The sequence below is a fragment of the Drosophila hydei genome, unplaced genomic scaffold (assembly GCF_003285905.1).
Source record: "Drosophila hydei strain 15085-1641.00,03,60 unplaced genomic scaffold, DhydRS2 tig00008134-arrow-pilon, whole genome shotgun sequence".
NCBI classification, from domain to species: Eukaryota; Metazoa; Arthropoda; class Insecta; order Diptera; family Drosophilidae; genus Drosophila; species Drosophila hydei.
The window spans coordinates 713,731-736,881 of record NW_022045843.1 but is presented as its reverse complement, the minus strand read 5'-3'; the positions used below and the strand labels follow the sequence as shown (position 1 = coordinate 736,881).

At 40.6% G+C, this 23,151-nt stretch overlaps 6 protein-coding genes across 8 annotated transcripts in view; 4 read left to right on the top strand and 2 right to left on the bottom strand.

Annotated features, from left to right (window-relative positions):
• Nucleotides 1-29: 29 nt before the first annotated feature.
• On the bottom strand, nt 30-5,081 carry LOC111603799 (zinc finger imprinted 3). Its single transcript, XM_023321548.2, has 3 exons — nt 4,768-5,081; nt 1,212-2,333; nt 30-1,139 (listed from the first exon to the last, which is right to left on the bottom strand). Exons 1-3 carry the CDS (start codon nt 4,930-4,932, stop codon nt 234-236), a joined length of 2,193 nt encoding a protein of 730 aa, XP_023177316.1. The 5' UTR covers nt 4,933-5,081; the 3' UTR covers nt 30-233.
• Nucleotides 2,477-4,395, top strand: LOC111603800 (caspase-1). Of its 2 annotated transcripts, none has more exons than XM_023321549.2 (3): nt 2,477-2,977; nt 3,344-3,900; nt 3,958-4,395. In XM_023321549.2, the coding sequence occupies exons 1-3, from the start codon at nt 2,832-2,834 to the stop codon at nt 4,212-4,214; spliced, it is 960 nt and encodes a 319-aa protein (XP_023177317.2). In that variant the 5' UTR covers nt 2,477-2,831; the 3' UTR covers nt 4,215-4,395. The 2 variants fall into 2 exon arrangements, with proteins under 2 accessions (XP_023177317.2, XP_023177318.2); XM_023321550.2 differs by lacking the exon at nt 2,477-2,977 and adding an exon at nt 3,016-3,171.
• Nucleotides 5,082-6,879: 1,798 nt separating the features above from the next.
• Nucleotides 6,880-7,915, bottom strand: LOC111603832 (exosome complex component RRP4). Its single transcript, XM_023321596.2, has 2 exons — nt 7,409-7,915; nt 6,880-7,350 (listed from the first exon to the last, which is right to left on the bottom strand). The coding sequence occupies exons 1-2, from the start codon at nt 7,853-7,855 to the stop codon at nt 6,895-6,897; spliced, it is 903 nt and encodes a 300-aa protein (XP_023177364.1). The 5' UTR covers nt 7,856-7,915; the 3' UTR covers nt 6,880-6,894.
• A 101-nt stretch (nt 7,916-8,016) lies between these two features.
• Nucleotides 8,017-11,288, top strand: LOC111603830 (phosphatidylinositol 3-kinase catalytic subunit type 3). Its single transcript, XM_023321592.2, has 7 exons — nt 8,017-8,122; nt 8,177-8,798; nt 8,858-8,953; nt 9,003-9,088; nt 9,151-10,022; nt 10,083-10,356; nt 10,411-11,288. The coding sequence occupies exons 1-7, from the start codon at nt 8,052-8,054 to the stop codon at nt 11,216-11,218; spliced, it is 2,829 nt and encodes a 942-aa protein (XP_023177360.2). The 5' UTR covers nt 8,017-8,051; the 3' UTR covers nt 11,219-11,288.
• LOC111603833 lies at nt 11,283-12,000 on the top strand. Its single transcript, XM_023321597.2, has one exon. It carries the CDS (start codon nt 11,371-11,373, stop codon nt 11,983-11,985), a length of 615 nt encoding a protein of 204 aa, XP_023177365.1. The 5' UTR covers nt 11,283-11,370; the 3' UTR covers nt 11,986-12,000.
• Nucleotides 12,001-12,187: 187 nt separating this feature from the next.
• The window catches only part of LOC111603831, a 43,246-nt gene continuing 32,282 nt past the window's right edge, over nt 12,188-23,151 (top strand). Inside the window, exon 1 of one of the 2 annotated variants that reach the window (XM_023321593.2) lies at nt 12,188-12,249. In XM_023321593.2, coding sequence (XP_023177361.2) covers nt 12,235-12,249 — 15 coding nt within the window. In that variant the 5' untranslated portion in view covers nt 12,188-12,234. Of the gene's footprint in view, nt 12,250-15,079; nt 15,323-23,151 lie in introns of those variants that run through there. The other variant, XM_023321595.2, reaches the window with a different exon arrangement.

Sequence of the window (23,151 nt, the reverse complement as noted above, 5' to 3'; positions counted from 1 at the left end):
TTCGCGGTTTATTATGATAAATACAATTTCTTTGTATAAAACTCTCATCTTCACTTGCTTTCAAATCTTTTAAAAGCGACTTACTTGCAAACGACAACTAGACGTAAATTCATAAAATGTTGAGCAATTCTAAAATGATCCGTAGACTCATTTATAAATTTGCAAAATGTAAAATACATTTTTTATGCTTTAGCTATCTGTATATTTATAAACATCGCATATGGGTTGAGAATCTACTTGGAGCTCTGATGCTTTGAACTTGTCACCTTTGCATTTCTTGGCTTCATGCCTGGTTTTTCGTGAACTGCAAGAACTTTCTTAGTCAATCTTTTGCCGGAATCGCTCGGTTTCAGAATCTTTTGTTTGGCCTCCTGCCTGCGCGTCTGACGTTTGTTTTCAGGTAAAACAGGGGCTGCGGCAGGCGACTTTAATGGGCGTTCTCTTTTCACCACAACAGGTGAACCCGGCTCTTCTTTAATTTTCTTTGAACTTGACTCTTGCATAGATTTTTCGTTGTTTGTTGATTTAGAACTCGGATTGATTTTCCGTATTTTCGGCTGCGGTGGCGATGCGGATTTATTTGAATGCGACTGTGGCTCCTCGCTCAATAATTCCTCCATTAACTCAGACTCCTTCTCAGAATCCTCTTTATTACCTCCCTGCTCGTATTCGCCTTCATTCTGATACGGCACCATGTCGACCACATGATCGTCCTCGATGTGTTTATGCAACTGACTTGAAGTAAGGAAAATATAATCGCAAAACTCGCACGCGTGCCGGTCACTCTTCTTGTGCGCCTGCATGTGCGACTCCACGCAATCGAAGTCAGCGATGCTCGCCTGACACAACGGACAGATCAACGAGATGTTTGCATGAATAGCCGAGTGCTCCACCAGACTGTCATAAGTTTCGTGGATATCCTTGCAAATGCTGCATATAAATGAGGTTACTAGTGCCTGCTTGTGCATGCGCAGATGACGCGACAAGTGATGCGAAAGCAGGTACGACTTGGTGCAATACTTGCAGGGATAAACGCGTTTGCCGGCATGCGCAACCAGATGACGCGCCAATTTGCCGGCGGTCACAAAGCTTCGACTGCAATACTGGCACGGGAATGGCAGATTCGTGTTGTGTATGACCTGAAGAAAAACAAAGATATGTCACATACATATATACCAATATTTCGATAAGAACTCAATGCGATGACTCACCTCATGTCGTTCCAGACCTTGCTTAAAGGCAAACGCCTTTTGGCACACGCCACACTGGAAAGGTCTCTTCTTGGTATGGCGCTCTGCATGCTTCTCCATCTCCTTGCGCGAGATGAACGGCTTCTCGCAGTAAAGACATATAAACTTCGGTACGTCGGTGTGGGTGCGCTCGTGTCGATGCAGTAGAGCACGACGTGTGAAGGCCTTTTCGCAGACGCTGCACTTGTAGGGACGCTCACCTGTGTGTATAAAGTTATGCTTCTGCAGATCGTACTTAGAGAAGAAGCTCTTGTCACACTCTGGACACTGAAAGCTACGTGTGCGCGAATGGTTTACAACATGTATGTCGAGCAGCTGCTTCAATGGAAATGAGCGATCGCAGTGAGGACATGGAAAGACGTTTGTCTCCACAGGCGCGGCATTTTTTATGGGATCTGTGACCGCATCAATTGCTTCGATTGAATCGGCATCGAGTATTTCCGTGACAAGCGCAACGTTCCCATCCTCGTCGTGCTTTATTTGAGGCGTGGCTAGGAGAGGCTCTGAAGATGTGCTGGCACCTTTGTTAAGAATTCGCATAGAGGATTTGTTGAGAACCTTTGGTTTGGTAACAGGGGCCGTTTCAGGAGCAGCCGGTGCATTAATAAAATCAAGTTCTTCAGCGATATCGGCAATTAAATTCTGCACATCGTCCATGGACAGTTCGTGGTTGTTCTCCACTTTCATTTGATATGACATCGATTGTGGCCTTTTTACCGAAGACACTCTTGGAGTAAGCGGTGGCTCAGTAGAGTTCGCCGCACCCGAGTTGAGCAGCTTTCTAGTGAGACAACTAGTTTCCAATACCTGCACGCTTTCAATCTGTACATTATTGGACTTTGCCATAGAATTGAGCAGCTTTTTGGGTTGTATTTCTGCAGAATCCTTCTTAGCTGAAACCGTTTGATTGGCCATCAGTGGGGCACGCGGCTTCTCCAGCGGTTCGGGCCATTTACCAGTAAGCGGATACTGTCGTAGTAGAGTCTCCGCATTTTTACACATCTGCTTAAAGCGATAACAGTGTTCAAAAAGTAGACGACAGTCCAAACAGATATAGATGGGCATTCCATCATTGCTATGGACCTGTTAATTTATAAATAATAGAAATACGTTTACGTGTGAATGGTTAGACAACATATTTAAGTGGCAGCATCGCGCATGCTCTCTGATCATGTCAGCAGCAAATGTGGCAACGCCAAATGCATTTATTGGCGGCAAGCGCTGCACAACTACAAGTGCAATCGCGCGATTTGTTTTCGTGAGTGCAGAGCTCGCTCTACACCGCATTCGTTAATTAATTGTTTGAACACGGTTAACCATAAAAGGACATTTACGCTATTTTTAATCAAATACAATTTGTAACTGTTGCTACGTGGCTAACAAAAAAAACAGCTGTTTACAGCACAAGAAAACAGCATAAACCAGTGCAAACGCACGCAAGAACTTCTTCGCTAGTGGAAAGGGCGCAACAATTGAATAACCAGAACAGAACAAAAGGCACGCAACAAGGAGAAACGCAAACAAGCACGAGTGCAGGGATAAAGAAGAAAGAAAGAATAGAAGAGAGCAAAAACAAGTAAAATGACGGACGAGTGCAAAATTCGATCCTTCGGTTCTCACAACCTTGACAACGGCAAAATAAACAACAATACTGATACCATCGACGCAAAAGGAGAATCGAGTACAAATTCTGCTCGAAGCGGTGGTGCAGCCAGCGCCGTCGCAGCGTAAGTGCATTTTTTAAATACCCTGTATGAGTGAAAAATGCTTGAAAAGGGTATACTAATTGTGTTGAGATACATGTAAAGGTCACGTAGCCTTATTTTTTAACACGATCAATGCAACAACATGAAATATGACCAATTTTTTTTATTTATAACCGCGTCCAAAGTGTTGATAACTATAATCAGTGTTATATAAAGTGAGTTCTAGAGTGTTCTGTAAGTTAAACTTGCATTAATGTGTATGTATTGATAATAGTCTCTCCACTTCCTCCATTTCTTTGTATGATTTGTTGTTTGGCTATCTGAGCTAATAATGTACATATATAGTTGATTACTGATACGGTGTTATTTATCTTTTCGTTGAATCAGCCCAATTAATAAATGTGTGGCTCGCATGCCCACCGACCGATATGCAAAAGAATATAATATGAATCATAAACACCGTGGACAGGCATTGATCTTCAATCACGAAACATTTGATATACCGTGGCTAAAACCACGTCCCGGCACAAATGTGGACAGCGAGGAGCTGCGCAAGGCCCTGAAACGTTTGGATTTCGATGTGACTGTGCACAAGGATTGTACAATCAGTGAAATTCTCGATATAGTTAACAAGGCCGCCTCGAAGGATCACAGCGACAATGATTGCATAGCCATTGCCGTATTATCCCATGGCGAACATGGTCACCTCTATGCCAAAGATGTGCAGTACAGGCTGGACAGCATCTGGCAATATTTGACTGCCAACAATTGCCCCACGCTAGCAGGTAAACCAAAGCTATTCTTCATCCAGGCCTGTCAGGGCGATCGATTGGACTCGGGGACGACATTAGTAAAGAATGTTACTGAAACGGATGGCGATTCATCGACAAGCTACAAAATACCCATACATGCCGATTTTCTTTTCTCATATTCTACAATACCTGGTGGGTTTGATTGTGTTTGAATTCAAATCGCCTACTATAGCTAAACCTTTTCTGCAGGATACTATTCGTGGCGCAACACCGAAAATGGCTCATGGTTTATACAGTCTCTCATTAAGGAACTAAATGAAAATGGTAAAGAGTACAACATGCTCACATTGTTGACTTTTGTCAGTCAACGCGTGGCAGTGGATTACGAGTCGAACGTGCCAACCAGTCCTATGATGGATCGTCAGAAGCAAATTCCATGTGTGACGTCAATGTTAACGCGCATTTTGCGCTTTACGGACAAACCCCCTAGCAGCCAGGCCGGCTAACAACCATCGCTGATTGACGAACAGAACAAATTCCAATTAATCTTAAGTATATCATCGACAACGCAATGAATGGGTAGTGAACCATGCCCAAAATACTCTTCCATTACTATTCACAATCATATAATAAATCAAGATCAGAAACGTAGGTATATATATATTTGATATGCAAACATAAATAAACATGAAACTGGAGAAATAACTAGTGAAATATTTTTAAATGCTAACACCAGTTGCAAGCGATCTGGCAGCATTGCGCCATGCTGAGTTTGTGTGTGTGTAGTTCTGTACAGTTGTCGCCATATTTGATAAATGGTAAATAGTATACCTGTGTATCCTACTTTTTTCACAATTAATCATATTTCTAACACGGTAGCAGTGGCTGCTGTGGCTTATTAATATATACTAAAGCACTCCAAATATGTTAGCGAAGACGCCAACGCAACTATTTAGAAACCAACCAGCGATGACAAACATCTTAGCCAAGTTCTCTGATTGTTCATCTTCAGGCAAATAGAGATGACTTAGTCCAACCTAGAACCAAATCACGACTTACCTCTATTGAAGTTATGGCCATTATTTGTAGTGGCAGCGACGCGGTTGACTTTACGCGTGCATTATCAATAAAAATTGAGGCAAGTTTGCTATGTTGCACCAGACAGAAGCGGCATATTTCCTTTTTGCGTAATTCATTCTCGCGCACAACGCCAATGGCAGCCATCTTGCAATTTGTTTAGTCTTTGTGTTAAAGATGCAATTAAATCACGCTCAAGGTATTTCTTTATAATTATTTTTTTTTGTAATTTAAAAAAATAAGAAAATTTAATGACAAAAACACAATGCCTTGCATCAATCAATACACGAACCTCTAGTAGAGCTGCCACCCTTTACGTAAAGAGCCCATTTTGTTGGCGTTGCCAGAAGATTAACAAAGCGTTGCTACTTAGTTGCTATTCAAATACATTCTTAGAAAATAAAGCAGGATACAATTTGTGGCGAAGCACGGAAAATGGCTCATGGTTTATAGTCCCTCATGAAGCAACTAAATGAAAATGGTGAAGAGTACAACATGCTCATATTGCTTGTCAGTCAACGTGTGACCGTGGATTACGTGTCGAACATGCCAACCAGTCCTATGACGGATCGTGAGAGACAAATTTCATCTGTGCCGTCAATGTTACGGACAAACCCCCTATCAGCTAGGCAGGCTAACAACCACCTCTGATTAAGGAACAGAACGAATTCCAATTCATTTTAAGTATTTCATCGACAGCTCAATGAATAGGTGGTAAATCATGCCCAAAATACTCTTCCGTTACTATTCACAATCATATTAAAAAAAAAAAAATGAATTACAAACTGGAGAAATAATAGTGAAATTATATTTTTAAATGCGAGCGGCAGTTTCAGTCGATCTGGCATCATTGTACAGTTGTCGCCATATTTGACAAATGGTAAGTATACTTGTGCGATTTGTTTATACTTTTTTTGCTTTCACAATTAAAAATATTGTTAATACGGTAGCAGTGGCTGCTGTGAATTGTTATTATATGCCAAAGCCCGCCAAATAGGTTAGCGAAGACGCCAACGCAACTATTTAGAAACCAACCAGCGATGACAAACATCTTAGCCAAGTTCTTTGATTGTTCATCTTCAGGCAAAAAGAGATGCCTTAGTCTAAGCCAAAACCAGATCGCGACTTACCTCTATAGAAGTTATGGCCATTATTTGTAGCGGCAGGGACGCAGTTGACTTTACGCGTGTATTTTCAATGTAAATTGAGGCAAGTTTGCTTTGTTGCACCAGACAGAAGCGACATATTTCCTTTTTGCGTAATTCCGTTTCGCGCACAACGGCAAGGGCAGCCATCTTGAAAATTGTATAGCCTTTGTCTTAACGATGCAATTCAATCACTCTCGATGTAGTTGCTTATATTTATTTTGTTGTAATTTAACAAAAATAGGAAAATGAATGAGAAAAACACAATGCCTTGCATCAATACACAAACCTCGAATAGCGCTGCCACACTGTACATAAAGAGGCCATTTTGTTGGCGTTGCCAGAAGATTACCAAAGCGTTGTTACTGCAATGCAAAAACACTAAGTATTTTTAGTAAACAAACTGTTTTCGTGTTGATTAACATGTTCGTGAATGAACTGAACTGAACTGAAGTTAATCAAAAATCTGACCCAAATAGGAGGATGTTCAAATCAAATTTGCAAAGCAAATTTAGTAAAAAAATTTTTTTTTTTAATTATAAAAACTGAATAAATTTAAGATATTTGTATCTTGTATCTTGTATCAGTGTTTTATTCACTAAGTAAATAAGAAGTACTAAAATTCCTCAATGATTCCTTAATAATCTTATTTAATGATTTGAGTCAGTTGATAGTTATTTCTAGTCAATTCAGTCAGTTTTCTATTGGTCGCGCAAAGCAAACGTAAATGTAATTAGCGCAGGTAGCCAAATGTTAAATCAGGTAATATGATAAATTCTTAGCCATGATTCAGCTCTCCCACTAATTGCCGTTTCAATCGATATCATCAATGAATATAAAAATGGAAAAACAAGATATCGCTGAGCACATCTCTCCCAGTTGACAGCCAGCACCTAGTTAAACAACAATTTATAATATAATAAACAAATGATATTAAGTAAAACATTTTATTTATGCACAAGCATCAATCCATAAGATCGACATCTCTGAGTCGAGCCTGAGTTTGTTCGCCAATATCAAAGATGACATGCTGCTGGAGTAGCTCACGTGATTCGTATTTGAGCGACTCTTCGTAAGCGTATTGAATGCTTGTGTCATATAACATCAGTTTACACTTGGCTAGCGCCAGGATGCAGTTGCGCAGGCGTGCTATAACCTCACGTTCGTTGCGTGGCACGACTTCAGTTAGGTTCTGGGCAAAACCTCCCTCGCCACCGACTTGGTCTTCGTTCTTTGTGGGCGATATCCAGATGTAGCCATTATTGCCAAGAATAACGGACGCACCACATGGCAGATTGTGAAAATGCATCTTTCGCCGTTTTACCAACGCTGGAAAAACCTTGACCAGTATACCCTGGGATAGTTTGCCGTATTTTAAGCTGCGGGTGTATAGCGACAACGTGCCCTCCTCAAAGACATTCTGCAAAATATCCACAGTCCAAGTTAAAGCTTTTTTAACTTCTTTTTGACTTACGCACCTGCACTTCTGCGGATATCAGATCCCCTTCGTCCAGATAACGCCTCATCATTTGTTCATCCTCCGCAGACCTCCGCCTGAGCTCACCGCCCGGTAGATTTACTGAAGAAAGCAGCAGCAAAGAGTCCAAACGTGAATTTGTGTCCACACGCCAACGTTTTTGACCCACTTCCAGTACACGTGCCACCACTACATCGCCAATCTCACCCACATAGCGACTTTTCAGCGGTCGCACCGATATCAATTTGTTGACCTTCTCAATCACACCTGCCACTGAGGCTTTTATGTTTTCATCTTCAACGAAAGTTCCATGGCCGCGCATAAAGCCTGATTCCGCCATAAGCACTTCGCCGGGTGTGTAAATACGAGGCTGTTGCTCCTGGTTCTCGGCCAAAGCAGTCCAATCCACTCGGTCCAGCGCCAGGTCTATCATTGCATTTGTTGACATCTTTACCAGGGCGCTTAGTCTTTCTCTTCAGATCCAATGCGTTCGCGCCCCCTCTTCTTCTTTTTCTGTTAAAACTGCGTGCTTCTGTTAACTTAACATAAGCACGTTATCGATAGCGATTGCATGCCGCTCAGCTGTTTACTGATAGGTTCGTCATCAAGCAGCTGCTCATGGGTTAAAAATAAAAATAGTCGCAATGGATCAGCCAGATGATCATTTTCGCTATATACACAGTTCCTCCCTACACGAACGTGTCCAAATTAAAGTGTTAGTAGTCACTACACATCCAAGATGTTAACTAATATATGATTTACCTCACAGTGGCACGCTCGAAGGCAAGAAACGGCAGCCTGACTACGAAAAATTGCTCGATGATCCCATACTTCGTTTCTCGGGCCTCTATTCCGAGGAATATCCCTCGTTCCAAGTGCGACTACAGGTTTACAATGACGGGCACCCATATTGCCTACCCGTGCACAATTCATACAAGGCCTTCGGCAAACGCTGGAGCTGGAATGAATGGGTGACATTACCATTGCTATTCTCCGATTTACCACGGAGTGCAATGCTGGTGCTGACCATACTGGACTGCTCAGGAGCTGGCCAGACTACAGTTATAGGCGGCACGGCAATTTCAATGTTTGGCAAGGACGGCATGTTTCGTCAGGGCATGTATGATCTACGTGTTTGGCTGGGCGTTGAAGGTGATGGCAGCTTTCCGAGCAAAACCCCTGGCAAGGGCAAGGAGTCCTCTAAATCACAGATGCAACGACTTGGCAAATTGGCCAAAAAGCATCGCAACGGACAGGTACAGAAGGTCGACTGGCTGGATCGTTTGACATTCCGTGAAATCGAGGTGATTAACGAGCGCGAAAAGCGCATGTCCGACTATATGTTTCTCATGATTGAGTTTCCCACAATTATCGTGGATGATATGTACAACGTAAGTTCTATCCTTTAGTGCTATTACAATATATGCTAATGATCTTCTAATATTTATAGTATTCAGTTGTCTACTTTGAGCCAGAAGTGGACAACAAGTATAAATTGCCAACCAAACCTAAGTTAGTTCTGGTCCCAGATTCGGAAATTCAAATGGTAAGTATATCAAAGCTATGTCTAGCATCTTACTTACTAGAATTTGCAGGAAAATTTAGTGGAGCGCAAACATCATCGCTTGGCACGTTCGGAACGCTCTGGTATTTCAGATCGCGATGCCAAGCCGACTGCAATGTATGTATTAATTAAAGTCCATAAAGAAGTCAAAATAGAATATTAAATATTTTCTATTACAGCATTCGGGATCAATTGCACAAAATAGTTTGTTATCCACCAACTTATATGCTCAACAGCGAGGAGCAGGATTTGGTTTGGAAGTTCCGTTTCTACTTGTCGACGCATAAAAAGGCGCTGACGAAGTTTTTAAAGTGCATCAATTGGAAACTAAATGATGAGGTGACCCAAGCTCTCTGGATGCTCGCCAATTGGGCGCCCATGGATGTGGAGGATGCGCTGGAGCTGCTCAGTCCAACCTTTACACATCCGGAGGTGCGCAAGTACGCGATAAGCCGTTTGGCCCAGGCGCCCGACGAGGATCTCTTACTCTATTTGCTGCAGCTCGTGCAGGCGCTCAAATATGAGGATTTGCGCAATATAATACAGCTGCACAAGTTTATAATACCAGAGCCGGAGCGTGACGCGGTCTGTTCATTGCTAGACGAGAGCGACTCCCTGCTAGACCAGAGCAGCATATCCGATTTGAGTGCAGCTAGCAGCGCTATGCATGCTTCCGTCATACCCGCCAATCAGCGTGCTGCCCTCACAGCTCTTAAGGTCGAAAAATCCACGATGGCGAGCAGTGCCAGTCCGGCGATCAGGGCCAGCACGCCAGCACTTAGAATGGACCGCGCTGACGGTGCCGATGCAAGCGCCGCCTCGCTGGCCTCCCAGTCCAACTCTAATATAACGCTTCTGGGTCAAGGCGTCGCAGTCAATCTGTGCACATTCCTAATACAGCGCGCCTGCAAGAATGCCACGCTGGCCAACTATTTGTACTGGTATCTGTCTATCGAGGTGGAGGATGTTGAATCGGTGCGTAAACAGGACCAGCGAGCGCACGACATGTACGCCATGGTCCTGAACATATTCCTCAAGGTGCTCGATAACGGTGCGTAGATATCCTCTCAAAATGAAGTTTTCCTATTCCCACTCTTTGTCTCGCACGCAGGCAACTTTCATTTGCGCGGCATTTCCCACAACCTGCGCAAGCAGCAGTGCTTCATTGACGAGCTGGTCAAGTTGGTGAAACTGGTGGCCAAGGAGCCAGGCAATCGCAACAAGAAAACGGAAAAGTTTCAAAAGCTACTCGCCGAGCAGGTCATGTTCAAGGTGAACTTTACCAATTTTGAGCCAATACCATTCCCACTAGACCCGGAGATCTATATAACCAAAATAATACCTCCGCGCACTTCGCTATTCAAGAGTGCCCTCATGCCAGCCAAGTAAGTGGATGATGCTTCAGTTGCCAAGTGTAAATTATCATTAACCGGTTACAGGCTCACCTTTGTTACATCCATTGCCAAGCACGAGTATGTGGCTATTTTTAAGCATGGCGATGACCTGCGTCAGGATCAGCTCATACTTCAAATGATAACATTGATGGACAAGCTGCTGCGACGGGAGAATCTTGATCTCAAACTGACGCCATATAAAGTGCTGGCGACCAGCTCCAAGCATGGTTTCCTCCAGTACATCGACTCGTGCACCGTGGCCGAGGTGCTGGCCAGGGAGGGCAACATACTTAGCTTTTTCAAGCGCCACAATCCCTGCGACAGCGGCCCCTTCGGCATATCCTCCGAGGTCATGGACACATACATTAAGAGCTGTGCCGGCTACTGTGTCATCACGTATTTACTGGGCGTGGGTGATCGGCACTTGGACAATCTGCTGCTAACCAGCAATGGCAAACTGTTCCACATAGATTTTGGTTATATCCTAGGGCGCGATCCGAAACCTATGCCACCACCCATGAAGCTAAGCAAAGAAATGGTCGAAGCAATGGGCGGAGTCAGCTCTGACTTCTACCATGAATTCCGCAAGCAGTGCTATACAGCGTATTTGCATCTGCGCCGGCATGCCAATGTGATGCTCAATCTGTTCTCGCTCATGGTGGATGCTACAGTGCCCGATATTGCCCTGGAGCCGGACAAGGCGGTCAAGAAAGTAGAGGAGAACTTACAGCTGGGCCTGTCCGACGAGGAGGCGGTTCAGCACTTGCAGAGCCTGCTGGACATATCCATAACAGCTGTGATGCCCGCTCTGGTCGAGCAGATTCATCGGATAACGCAATACTGGCGGAAGTAAATCTTTAAAAATCCAGCACCCTAATAATATAACTTGTTTTTAAGTATATTTTAGCACAGTAAGTAATCGCAGTAGGCAAGCTCCTTACCTACAGTTAACTGTGTACTATATGCAAATATATTATGTGTTTCTGTATATAAATGTAAAGGACAATGCATAATCGCTCCAAGAAGCCTGTGTGGGCGCTGCTCAAGATATTCGAGATCGTTATCAGCTCGGTTTGCTGCTATACGCACATGGACTGCTATATAAACCATGGGATGCCGAACAGTTTTATATTGTGCGCTACCTACGCAAGCGGCCTCATTATTGGCTGTCTAAGCTTAATAGGATCTTTTTTCTACGAACGAGTCGCGGTGCGGGCCGAGGCTTTAATCAGTGCTATATTGGGGACGTTGAACATGGTTACCGTCTACGTGCACATGTATTTGCTGCAACATAACGAGCTACTGCCGTTTCTGAGGGAAAGCGAGCGACAAACATACGACTTTGTAGTCTGTTGCAAAAACAATGCCACTTGGGCCTGGTTTGCCGTAGCAATCTATTACCTGCACTGCACTTTTGCTCTGGACGTGATTTGCTATCGGGAGAAAAATACGGATACCGTGGTGCGCAGCAAGCGCCGAATTAAATTATATTTTGTAAGCAAGCAATTTGAGCAATATGTTAGCCGTTTTCGTTGGTTTAAATTGCTCTCAGTCAACATAACGCAAGGCACCGCGGCGGCCAGTGGGAAAAGAGTATTACATGCACTGCTTAAGATTTAAACACTTCTCTTTACGCGCTATCGATAAATTTGGCTATCAGCTGTTTGGCATAACAGCCCTGTGTTATTACGCGCCCAAATTTACAGCTGTTTTGAAACATTGGCTCTGCGTATTGTTATTGTAATATTTTGTTATGTCTTGGTGTGTAATTTGGTGTATGCAAAATTTGTAACGTTTCGACTGAATTATTGTGGCTCATTATTAGTATAACTTCAATAACAATTACAAACATCTACGTACTAAAACTAAATGGCAAGCGGTGCGGTAAGTGTGGGCGTTTGTTTTATTCGAGTGCAGTTTCGTAGAAATTTCTGTCTGAAAAGTTTTCTGATTTTCATAGTTCAATTTCTATGCGTGGTGGTTTCGTGTGCCAACTTTTTGCCTAATGTGCGTGTATAGAATTGTGCTTAGTTAGTGGCAGGTACTCGTATCAAAAGTTTTTGCTAAAAGTTAACAGGGACTACTAAAGTTTCAGACCAAATAGCCCGCATTGCAGCAGCAGTCGGCAGGCACCGCAATTTTGGCATCCCGACCTCCAACTGCTGCTCAATGGAATAGACTTGGTTGGCTGCTCGCTCTTATTCGTTAACATGCCTCTTTTTTTATAACCCACTCGCTCTTAGCCGAAAGAGCGGCATTACAATTGCATTGCCAGGCATGAGTCAGCCGCAAAGCAGCTCTCACGTTGCCATTTGTTATTGTTGCGCTTGGTATGCAAGCATAACGCACACTTGCCCTGCCCTCCCAGCTCTCCATACGCTGGCAGCCGGCTGTGCCTGGAGGCAACCTCTCGCGCGCTACCATTCCTTATTGGAGCAGCACGTGTTCATTTTCGTGCAAAAATTTATAGTCGTGTATATATGCATACATACATGTACACATGTTTGTGTGTTGTTTTTATTGTTCTTTTTTTTTTTATGTTTCTGTGAATGTATGCGTGTGCGTTGCGTCTGCATTTGTATGACGTTGTGCATGTGTAAATAAGCTTGTTGTGTGTTGGACAACAATTTATCGTTACTTGCAGCTGGAAGTGAGTGTCTCAGGCAGCCGTTCTCTGTGATCCCAAGAAAAACGGAGAGTTGCCAGAAAGTGCAAGTTATAATGTCCTTCTGTGACGTCACACAGATCAGATTGTATGAGTTGACATTCGACATAAGCAGTTGTTATTGATGTTTGACAAGCTCTGATAGTACATGCTGCAATAAGCTTAATAATCAAATAGACGATGTCAATTTCATTTTTGTGCAATTGTAATTCAAAGCTTAGCTATGACTTCCTGTATACTGCATTACATAAATTAGACGAGCTGCGCATGCATCGCCCTTTAGTTTGGCAGTAACTACCCGTTAAATGACTCGTTTCAAAGTGTAATGTTGTAAACCAAACTCCCGTGCCGAAGGTTCCCATAGACGACAACCAAAAAAAAAAAAAAGAAATAAGTCAACAACAACAAAAATAGCCAATCCAAAGCGAACGCTGTGTACGTGCTCCGTAGATCGAAGGGGGTAATCAGTTTACGCTGACGTTGTTCTGTGATTCTTGCATGCCCATTCTCAGAGTCACACACACGCTCTCACACTCATAGTCATACTCGTGTTCAAATGCAACCTATGTATCTACATCCAAGTAATTCCACTTACATACACATAGTATGTGTATGTGAGTGGAAGCATGTATGTGTGTGTGTGCTAATATGGTGTGCGCTCTTTTTCTGTTTTTTTTTTTGCTTGTCATTTCATGAACTGATACTAACACGGGTGCTACTATTTCAGTTGCTTACTAAATAGTTAGTGCCGGATCGGGCTGACTAAGCAAATGACCCCGCGAGGGACTGTCGCGCATTTTCACCATACTGTGTCAGCCCTGCCTCGCTCAGAGAAACACACACACATACAGATGTTAGTGTGATAATTTATGGATAATTGAATTTTTTTAACTTTTGTTTAACACCCTGTTAAAGACTTGTTTAATAATATTAAAGACATATTAACCAAAAAAAAATTCAAATCTGTAAGTTTTGAATTTTTAAAGTTTTATAAATTAATTGAGCAAAACTAATAATATACCTACAGGGCTGTTCAACTAAAGGAACGAACTTCTTATGAAAATAAATACATATTATTTACATACCGCTTGATATTGCTTGCGATTGAGCTAACTATAGGGTGTTTGCAAGTTGGGTTTACGCTAATTTGCAGCGCTCTTATTTGTTCTTATGTGTGTGGCGCTGGCGTCCGTCCACAACGTGATAAAAACTTTAAACATTGAATTGTGATACTTCGTCACTTGGTTGTAAATTGAAATAAGACCCACATGCCGCCTTCAGCTGCAACGTCCCGCTGCCTCTGCCACTGTCCCTCCTCCGCCTCCTGCTTCATGTTTGGGCTGCCGTTGCAACAGTTAAGCGTGAAACGAGAACTAAATAAAGCACAGAACAAACGAAAATAAAAACAAAAATTCTATTGCAATTGTCAGCAAATTTTCTTCAAATGCAAAAAAGCAAAAACAACAAGAAGAAGAGAAGAAGAAGAACAACGCCAAAGAAGAGTTAAAATAAATATAGTAAAGAGAAAAGCAAAAGCCGCAGCTCAACTTTTGTTTATGCACTTTGTTTAGCCAAGTTTTCGGTTGCTTCGCTTTATGTTTTTTACAGTTATATATATATATATATTTTTTTTTATTCATTTTGTTTTAGATATGTAAGTGAATATTTATTATTTATGTATGCGAATTGCTCGCTGCTCCGACGAATCCGGCAGCTCTCTTTCTCTCTCGCTCTCTCTCTCTCTCTCTCTCTCTCTCTCTCTCTCTTTAGCACTCGGCGTATCAGAATCTCTGGTTCGGTCTCTGTCAGTGTCTACGTCTACGTCTACGTCAACGTCTCCATCTACGTCTCCGTCTTCTATTTGATACTCGGAGTTCGGGAGTCGGGGCCACTGCCGGCGCATTCAGTGCAGTTTTGGCCGCCTCTGGTTAGGTTGTCCTAGCGCGCAATTTTCATTTAGTACGTCTACCAAGTGCTAGCCTGCTAGCCTGCCAGCCTGCCCGAGCCCCAACCGGCGAGCTCTTCCGTGAGCGCATTTCGCTTTTTGCACTTCGCATTTAGCACGTGTTTGTTTATTTTTATTGCTCTATTTCGAGTTGTTCAGTTCTGTTGTGTTTCTGGCCTTCCGTTTGTTATCTGTGACGCGTTCCACTCATGGAAATATTGTTTTATTATTTGGCTTGAGTCATAAATGCATCTAGTTGATGCAACATTTCGCTATTGCAATCGAACGTGCAACAAACAATTCAATTGCAGCGCATATTTCTTCTAGTCCCCCACATTGTTTACATGGTGAGTTTTTTGGTGTTAAGACAACATACCCTATATGCATAGTAAAACATTACAGTTAGGAACTCTGTTGTAAGCTTAAAACTTAAAAATTGCATATAAGAAACTAAACATTTCCTAACTTAGTTTAAGTAGTTTAAAAGTTCTTAAGTAACTTTTTTGAAACTAATATCTTTATATTATATATTGGCTAGCCAAAAGATTTGATTTTAATCACTTTCGTAATTTTCCAAGGTTTATCTCTACTCTTAAAAGTATGCTATGTGATGGTCTAAGATGTCTAAATTAATAATAAAGTAATGAAATAATAGTTGAAATTTAGAGAAACATAATATATAAAATAATATAATATAATATATATAATATAATACATAATATATAATATATAATAGGGAACTCAGAAAAGTAAACCAAGTAGTACGAAACTAATTATATAGTTAGAATCCCTATCTATAAACATATGTAGAAAGAAAGTTAAAGTGTATATATATAAGTTTGAAGTCATAACTGAAAACTGGATGGATGAGCTTCTTCCTTATTCCGATATTTATTTTAATTTTTAAAATAAAATTGTCAATCTATAAGAAAATACAAAACATTCTCAAAGTTTTCAAAGCTATAAAATTTAGAACTCTCTAAACTTTGACCGATTTCTTTCATCTAAAGTTTTCAAATTAAAATGTTTTGCTGGCAATAATACCGTTAAGTTGGCGTCATGTTTTATGGGGTCTTGAGTCAGAGACATTGTTAGCAACGTAGTCGCTGTCGTCGTTGTATTTGGCCACATTATCTGATAAACCAAAGGTAGGCAGGCCGCCAGGCAGGCAGGCACACGACGGTGCTCATCGAGGGGGTTTGTTGACCCCCGGTTGATAAAGATTTTTGCAAGACGCGTTCGAAGCGGCAACAACATACGCGAAGATCATGTCAATATAACAACATTTTATGGCCCCACTACGAAATCAGAGCTTAGTGTTAGCAAGAAGGGGAGATACGAGAACTAGGGGCTAACTCATATGGCAAAACGTACACGTATCTAAAATAAAAATGGTAGCAGAACTTAAACTATGCCGTATAATACTTAAAACCCGTAACCATGTATCTCTCTCCCACACACACACTCTTTCTCTCTCACTCTCTCTCATCTATCTATCTATTGCCGGCTGCTGGTGCTCCAAGGCCAACGTAACCATCAGGTTAATTAACCCGCCATTGTTAATCCTCTAGCCAGCATATCAGCTAATAACCAACTATCCAACTGGTTCGCTATTGTCACAATCGTTTTTTGCCCATAATGAATTCAATTATTGTCACTTGAGTGCGTTAAGTATGCGCAAGTTGTGGCCGGCATTCAGGTATTTTGTGTACAAGTACCTACAAGTTCAGGTTACCCAGCTGAACTGTTTGGCATGCAAATTGCTGAAAAATTCACATACAAACGGGAGTAGAAGGACTAGCTGCTGGAAGGAAAGAGACAATGAGAAAGGGAGAAGCAGATTCAGTGAGAGAAAAAGGAAGACGGAGGATGAACGAGAAAGTTAGAAGAAAACTAGAGAGAGAGAGAGAGAGACAGTGGGAGAGCAGAGTCAGTGAAAGAGAAAAGAGCCAAAGAGAGAGAGAGAGAGAGAATGATCGACAGAGAGCGAAAGAAAGATAGTGAAGATACAGAAATAGAAATAGAATAGAAATAGAGTGATAGCGAAGGATCAACAGATATGGACAATAAATGAGAGAGCAAAGATAGAAAGGCAGGGAGTGATAGAGAAGGATCAACAAAGAGGGAGAGGGAGAGAGAAAGATGCAGAATGAGTGATGTACAGAGAGCAATGCTCAACCCCCTATTCTAGCTGTACACACCAAACGTATTATTATAAGCTTAAGATGAATTAAGATGAACAATGCCTTTACGACTCCTTGCATTGAAAATGTTTTGAAGACTAGCTCTTTGAATATCTCATGTTAAATAATATACAACAAAATAGTAACACACAACGTGCAGCTGGGCTGTTAGAGGCTTTGGGCTTTGGTATCTGTAAGATACTTTTTTTTCTTGTGCGGCTCTACGTGCCTGCGTAAGGCAAATGTTATGTGCGTCACATGAAATTAAAATTTAGCTCTCCCAAAACTTGTTTTTGTACTTTTTTTTTATATTTATTTTAAATATTTTTTTTTATTTTTTGGAGCACAGTCACAGCTTTGAGTTTCGCCTAATATACGATCTATAGAGGGTATATATACATTTTATGAGTTTTTATACATATGTATGTATGTGTGTATGTATATATGTATATACATATATTTAATATACATTTTTTTTGTTTTGCGCAGTCGCCTTTAGCTACGTGATTATAGAGCCATTAAATATATATATATATATAAATAAAACTTTATCGACTCACACACATATATATATTTATATTTATATTTATATTTATATTTATATATATATATATATATATATATATATATATATATATATATATATATATATATACTAGTATACACACCCTCACACACACATTTAACCCATTCACATAATCCACATTTATCGCTTGTTTTTTGCCTTCACTGCCGCAATTGAAATTTCAATTCTTAATTCTAATTTATTAATTTCATTTAAGATAAGTAAATGCGACTTTTATTAGTATGCGTGTGTGTGTTTGTGTTTCTATCGTTATTTGTTTTCTTATACGAGTTTCAGTTGGGTCGCTTAGCCCCGCCTTAAGTTATAGACGACGCCATATATCGGCTGCGTGTTTTGTTCTTATTTATTTAAAAAATCAACAACAACAACAATAATTAAACGAGCTTTTTCTCGTTCTCTCGCGCAACGCGTCTCTTCTTTAGCTCGTTCTGTTCTGACGCTGTGAATGTATCTGTATCTGTAGCTGTATTTGTATCTGTATCTGTGTTTGTATTTGTATCTGTATCTGTGTGTATGTGTGTATGCTCTTATAAACATGTTTTCGCATTAATAATACATTTTTATTCGCTAATTTAAGCGTTGTTTACTTTAAAAACCAGTTAGCACATATACACACACACTCATACACTCATACACACACACACGAACACTCACACACTTGGTTAGGCTCCACCCCACTTTGATAATTTGTTTAGTGTATTTGTTGTTACTTTTCTCATATATAAAAATATTTGCTAAACAAAAATCATTCGCAACTCTTTACATCTCTTTGTCCCTATTTTTTGGGGTAGCTCAAGGCACCCCCTACCTGCCACACCCCATTCGACTTGTCCTTGAAGTCTATTGTTTATTGTCAGCGCATTAAATGAATGATGCCCCCTCCTTTGGCTCCTACAACATAAATCTAGCCAATCATTTAGTTTACTTTACATTTACATAAAACTGCCATAGATCTCAGTTACGTATAATTACTCTATTAGCGAAAGTAGCCAGATATTATCGGCGTATGCCATGGATCTGAATAGCTTTAAGCGTTGCCTCCAAAACATTTTAAATGTGTGAAATTAGAGAGAAATTTCTTAGAGCTTGACTATCTTATAATAACTGTTTATCAAGGCAAAAAGGGAGCTTTTCGAGGTAATTTAATAATAAAGAAATTATTATATAATATTAATATATTTGTTACTAATATTAATCATATCTAAATATATAAATATATACAAAATAAAAGCAAAAATAATTTAAATAACTATAACAAATCTTATTATTATTTAGAAATTAAAATACATATTTTATTTATGTATAATTTATAGATATGTATATATATTTATAATTTATTTTTATATTATCGTTCTACACAATCACAAGTTTTAATAATACTAAAATACATTTTGAATACAGCTCATAAAGACTCTATACAGAAATTCCTTATTTTATACCCAAAAAATTTCTTATATTATTTTTTTAATTAATTAATCGTTAAATTCTCTGTCAGAGAATCCTTTATGACAACTCATAAGACTACATAGAAATGGTTGACTTTATATATATAAGTATATAATTATATTTTAATATATATTATATTAACATAATAAATTCCCTCTTTTCTATATACTATTTACCATCAAGCGCACCCCAAACTTGGTCTGCGCCCTTATAATTCTCAAATTGCCCAAGTTGGGAAAATATATTTTTTTAACTGAGGCTAAATGAAAATTTATGGCATATGATTGGCTAAGAAAAGAGTGAGGCAAGTTCTGAAAGAAAAGTCTTCTAAATACAAATATAAATATAAATCGTATCGTATCGTATTCATTGATTGCATTTTGGTTTATCGAAGTATAATTAAATGCGAGTTTTTGTCGTATTTTTTGTGATTGCTGAAATTGAACACGCTGCCCCAGATGCGCGACATGGCAGGGTGACGGGTGACGGGTGACGGAACGGGGCGTGGCAAGGCAAAAAGTATTAATACGCGCATAAAATGGAGCACATTGGAAGAGTCATTGAATTGTGACAATTTGTTGCCGCTTCAAGTGCGCTTTAAGTATTTTTTGAGCAATCGCAGCGGGCCGGCAGCAGGGCAACTGAGCTGAGTGGCATATAACACCAATCAATCCGATCCGAAACGATCCTCAGGCAGCAGCTGCCCTTTCGTCAAATAAACAAAAACCATTAGCAAATGTATCTGAGAGATGCGAACGGGGCGACACTTGAGCGCATGTAATCAAATCATAAATGTATACATATACATAGATACATAGATACATATATTTATGTATTGTATATATTTTTGTCGTTTTTCATTTTTTCTTCTATTAATTTCCATTAGAGTTGAGTTATCTAAACACAATGCGACGCCTCAATTTGGTTCAAGTATCTATTGTGGTTGGCTGCAACAACTGTACTTTGTGCCTCTGAAGGCTGTGAATTTGTTGAACAGACAAAAAGTCTCACAAAACACATACATACATACATACAGACACATTCACAGACTGAAATAAATAGAATCAGTTCAACTCCTTTTCATAGTCTGTGATTTCATCAAACAAACTAAAGCAAAGTAATGTCTTAGAGATGACAGCGTGATGCATTCCTAATTAATAATTTTAGTATATGTGGCAATTATATAGTGGCAAATAAGGACAGTTTATAAATATCAAAATTTATTATACAACTGATTTAATTTTAATATTTTTTATTTTTGTTTTTTTAAAACATAATCTCAATTATAAATTACCAACAAACTCACGAACGTAAATGCTCGTGTCCAAGAACAAGTCTCAGGCACCGAGTCCATCTCTAGCAGCGAGTATTTTGCATCCCTTTTGCGTTACTTTCTGTTAACTGTGAATGTATTTGTGAAATGCCAGCAACTGTCGTCATTGTTGTTGCTTCAGTTGCTGTTGTTGTAATAATCCGAATTCAAAAAGTAGACGAATATTTTAAGAAATCATTTCTTGATTACGACGTTTGAAAACAATTTGTCTTTGCTCTCTCGCTTCACTTCTCCGATTCTTTCGCCGCACTCCAAAGTTACTTAATATGTAAATGTATATACAAATGTATGTATGACTGTGTGTACATACATATGTATGAATTTAAGTGTGGCTGCGTGCTAGTGTGTGTGTGCATAGAAACTCAGAGTTGGCTGACTTGTTGAGCAGTTACTTTTTCCATTATTCTTGCGCCCATTTTGATTTTAATTCTTGTTGTTGTTGCTGCTGTCTTTGGTGCTTTTCCATTGGCTTTTATGAAATTAACTTGAAATGCTGTCGTCACAAACGAATTTCGCGTAATTTGTATGAGACGAATAAATGCTTTTATTAGTACACTACTCGAAAGTTATATGAGGCCCTCGTCCCATCTATCTGTCTCACTCTCTCTCTCTCTTTCTCCCTCTCTGACATTCTCACACCACCAACCGTGCGATTGTGTTGTAGAAATAAAAGCTCTTATTGAGTTTTTATCGTGCCTGTAGGTTCGGCCGCATTGAATGGAATGCATGAATGAGAGGCAAGGACACGCAGTCAAAACAACGACACCGACACATGCCACATGTGCCGCATCAGACACGACCGACACCTGTTGAAGGGCACACACGCAACGCATACAGGCAGACACACACACACACACACAGAAACACACATCGACACGCGCCGTGGCTTGCAAAAGGACAACAGCCGCAACGAGCAGCGGCAGTCGCAGCGACTGCGAGCAGAGGCCGCAGCAGAGCAAAAGAGCGCGCCCAACAACACATGCTGCTGCCAGCCAAGGTGAGAAAGTGAAAAGAGAACGCAAGCAGGCAGGCAGCCAGGCAGACAGGCAGCCCGAACACAGGACAGCGCAGCCGATAGTTTGTTTGTTGTTGTTATTGTTGCTCTCTTGCTGTTCACTTTGTTTTGGCATTCGGTTTACTATGTGTACACACACACACACACACGCATTACACATTTGGCAACATGTGCACGGCTCGGCCGGCTCGTCAGGACGTTGCTGTCATAGGTCAGGACCGACAGCAACAACAACGTATGAAAATGTAAGCTAAATGCCACTAAATATGCAACATAATGGAGAGGCTTATGAGGCTAAACGGTAACGGGCCGCTCTCTGTAGCCATTTAGGTGTTGTGCGGCATGTCACAACAACATGCTGCTGCTGCTGCTGCTGCTGATAAGAATAACAACAACAAAGACGAGACCTCAACAGTTGGCCACGCCGGCTGCGGCTGCATTGGTGACACATGTTGAACGACCAAGTAGCGCGCTAACTTGCAACATGTAAATGTTGCACGAATGTAGATAACAACATGAGATGGCTATAAGTGAAATCCCTTGAGCTTGCTTTGACTACGGATTAGGTGACAGTTTCCACTATAAAATGTTGAATTAATTATGTCTTCTGTTGCCAGAATTACTCCTGACTCAATGATGCAGCGTTTGCACTGAAATACAATGCCTCAATAATTGTTTTCAACTTTTTCCCTTAACATTAAATCGAAATCTTTAAGATTGTTGCTTTTAGATACTTGCGAACTGTCACTCAAGCGAATGTTGCATTAGGCAGACTTCCGTTGTGGCGATTTACACTGAGATACGAATATCAAAAAAGATAAAAAGAAGAGGAAGAAGAAGAAGGAGCAGTGACAAAGGCATATCAAATGACATTGGCAATCAAAATCCATGAAAATTACAACAAACGCCATAAATCGAGAAAAACGGCAAATCAAATAAAATGAAAAGGAAGAGGGAGAGATAGAGAGAGAGAGAAAACATAGCACGCAAAACGATTTGAACTAAAAATGAATCGTTGACTACCTGAAATTTCAGCTGCTACGTCATCAAGTTGCCCATCAAAAATTTTGCGTCTTGTGCAAACACACACTCACACACTCACACACACACAGTTAACTATACCTTAAGCATAGACAAAAGGCTGGGAACACGTTATCCTTTTTTTAATGGTTTCCTCTTTTGAAAAGGGGCGCACATAATAACAGCGGCTAATGCCCAAAACCCTATAGAAATGGAACCAAACGGAACCAAATGTTGTATACTAGATTCCACTAATGCCGAATGGCAAATGCTCTGCCTACGGCTGCTTCATCTGCCTCCGGCTGCTTAGGCTAAACGCGCAGCGTAAACAAATGAAAACAAAATTTTTGAGAAATAACTAAATGCCTTTTGTAGCTGCAGCTGTCTATGTATGTGTATGTGTGTGTATCTATGTTTTAGGAGCTGGTTTTTCTTCAGTTTTGGCAAGACTGCACAGACTACACAGTTTTTCCCTTAAGCAGCTGCATCCTACTCCTATGCAAAACTGTAGAAAATTCATCTTTTGTCCTCTACGGATTACTTCAGTGTCAGATTCCCGTCACGTTAGCAGATCGAATTTCACCAGAGCCTTG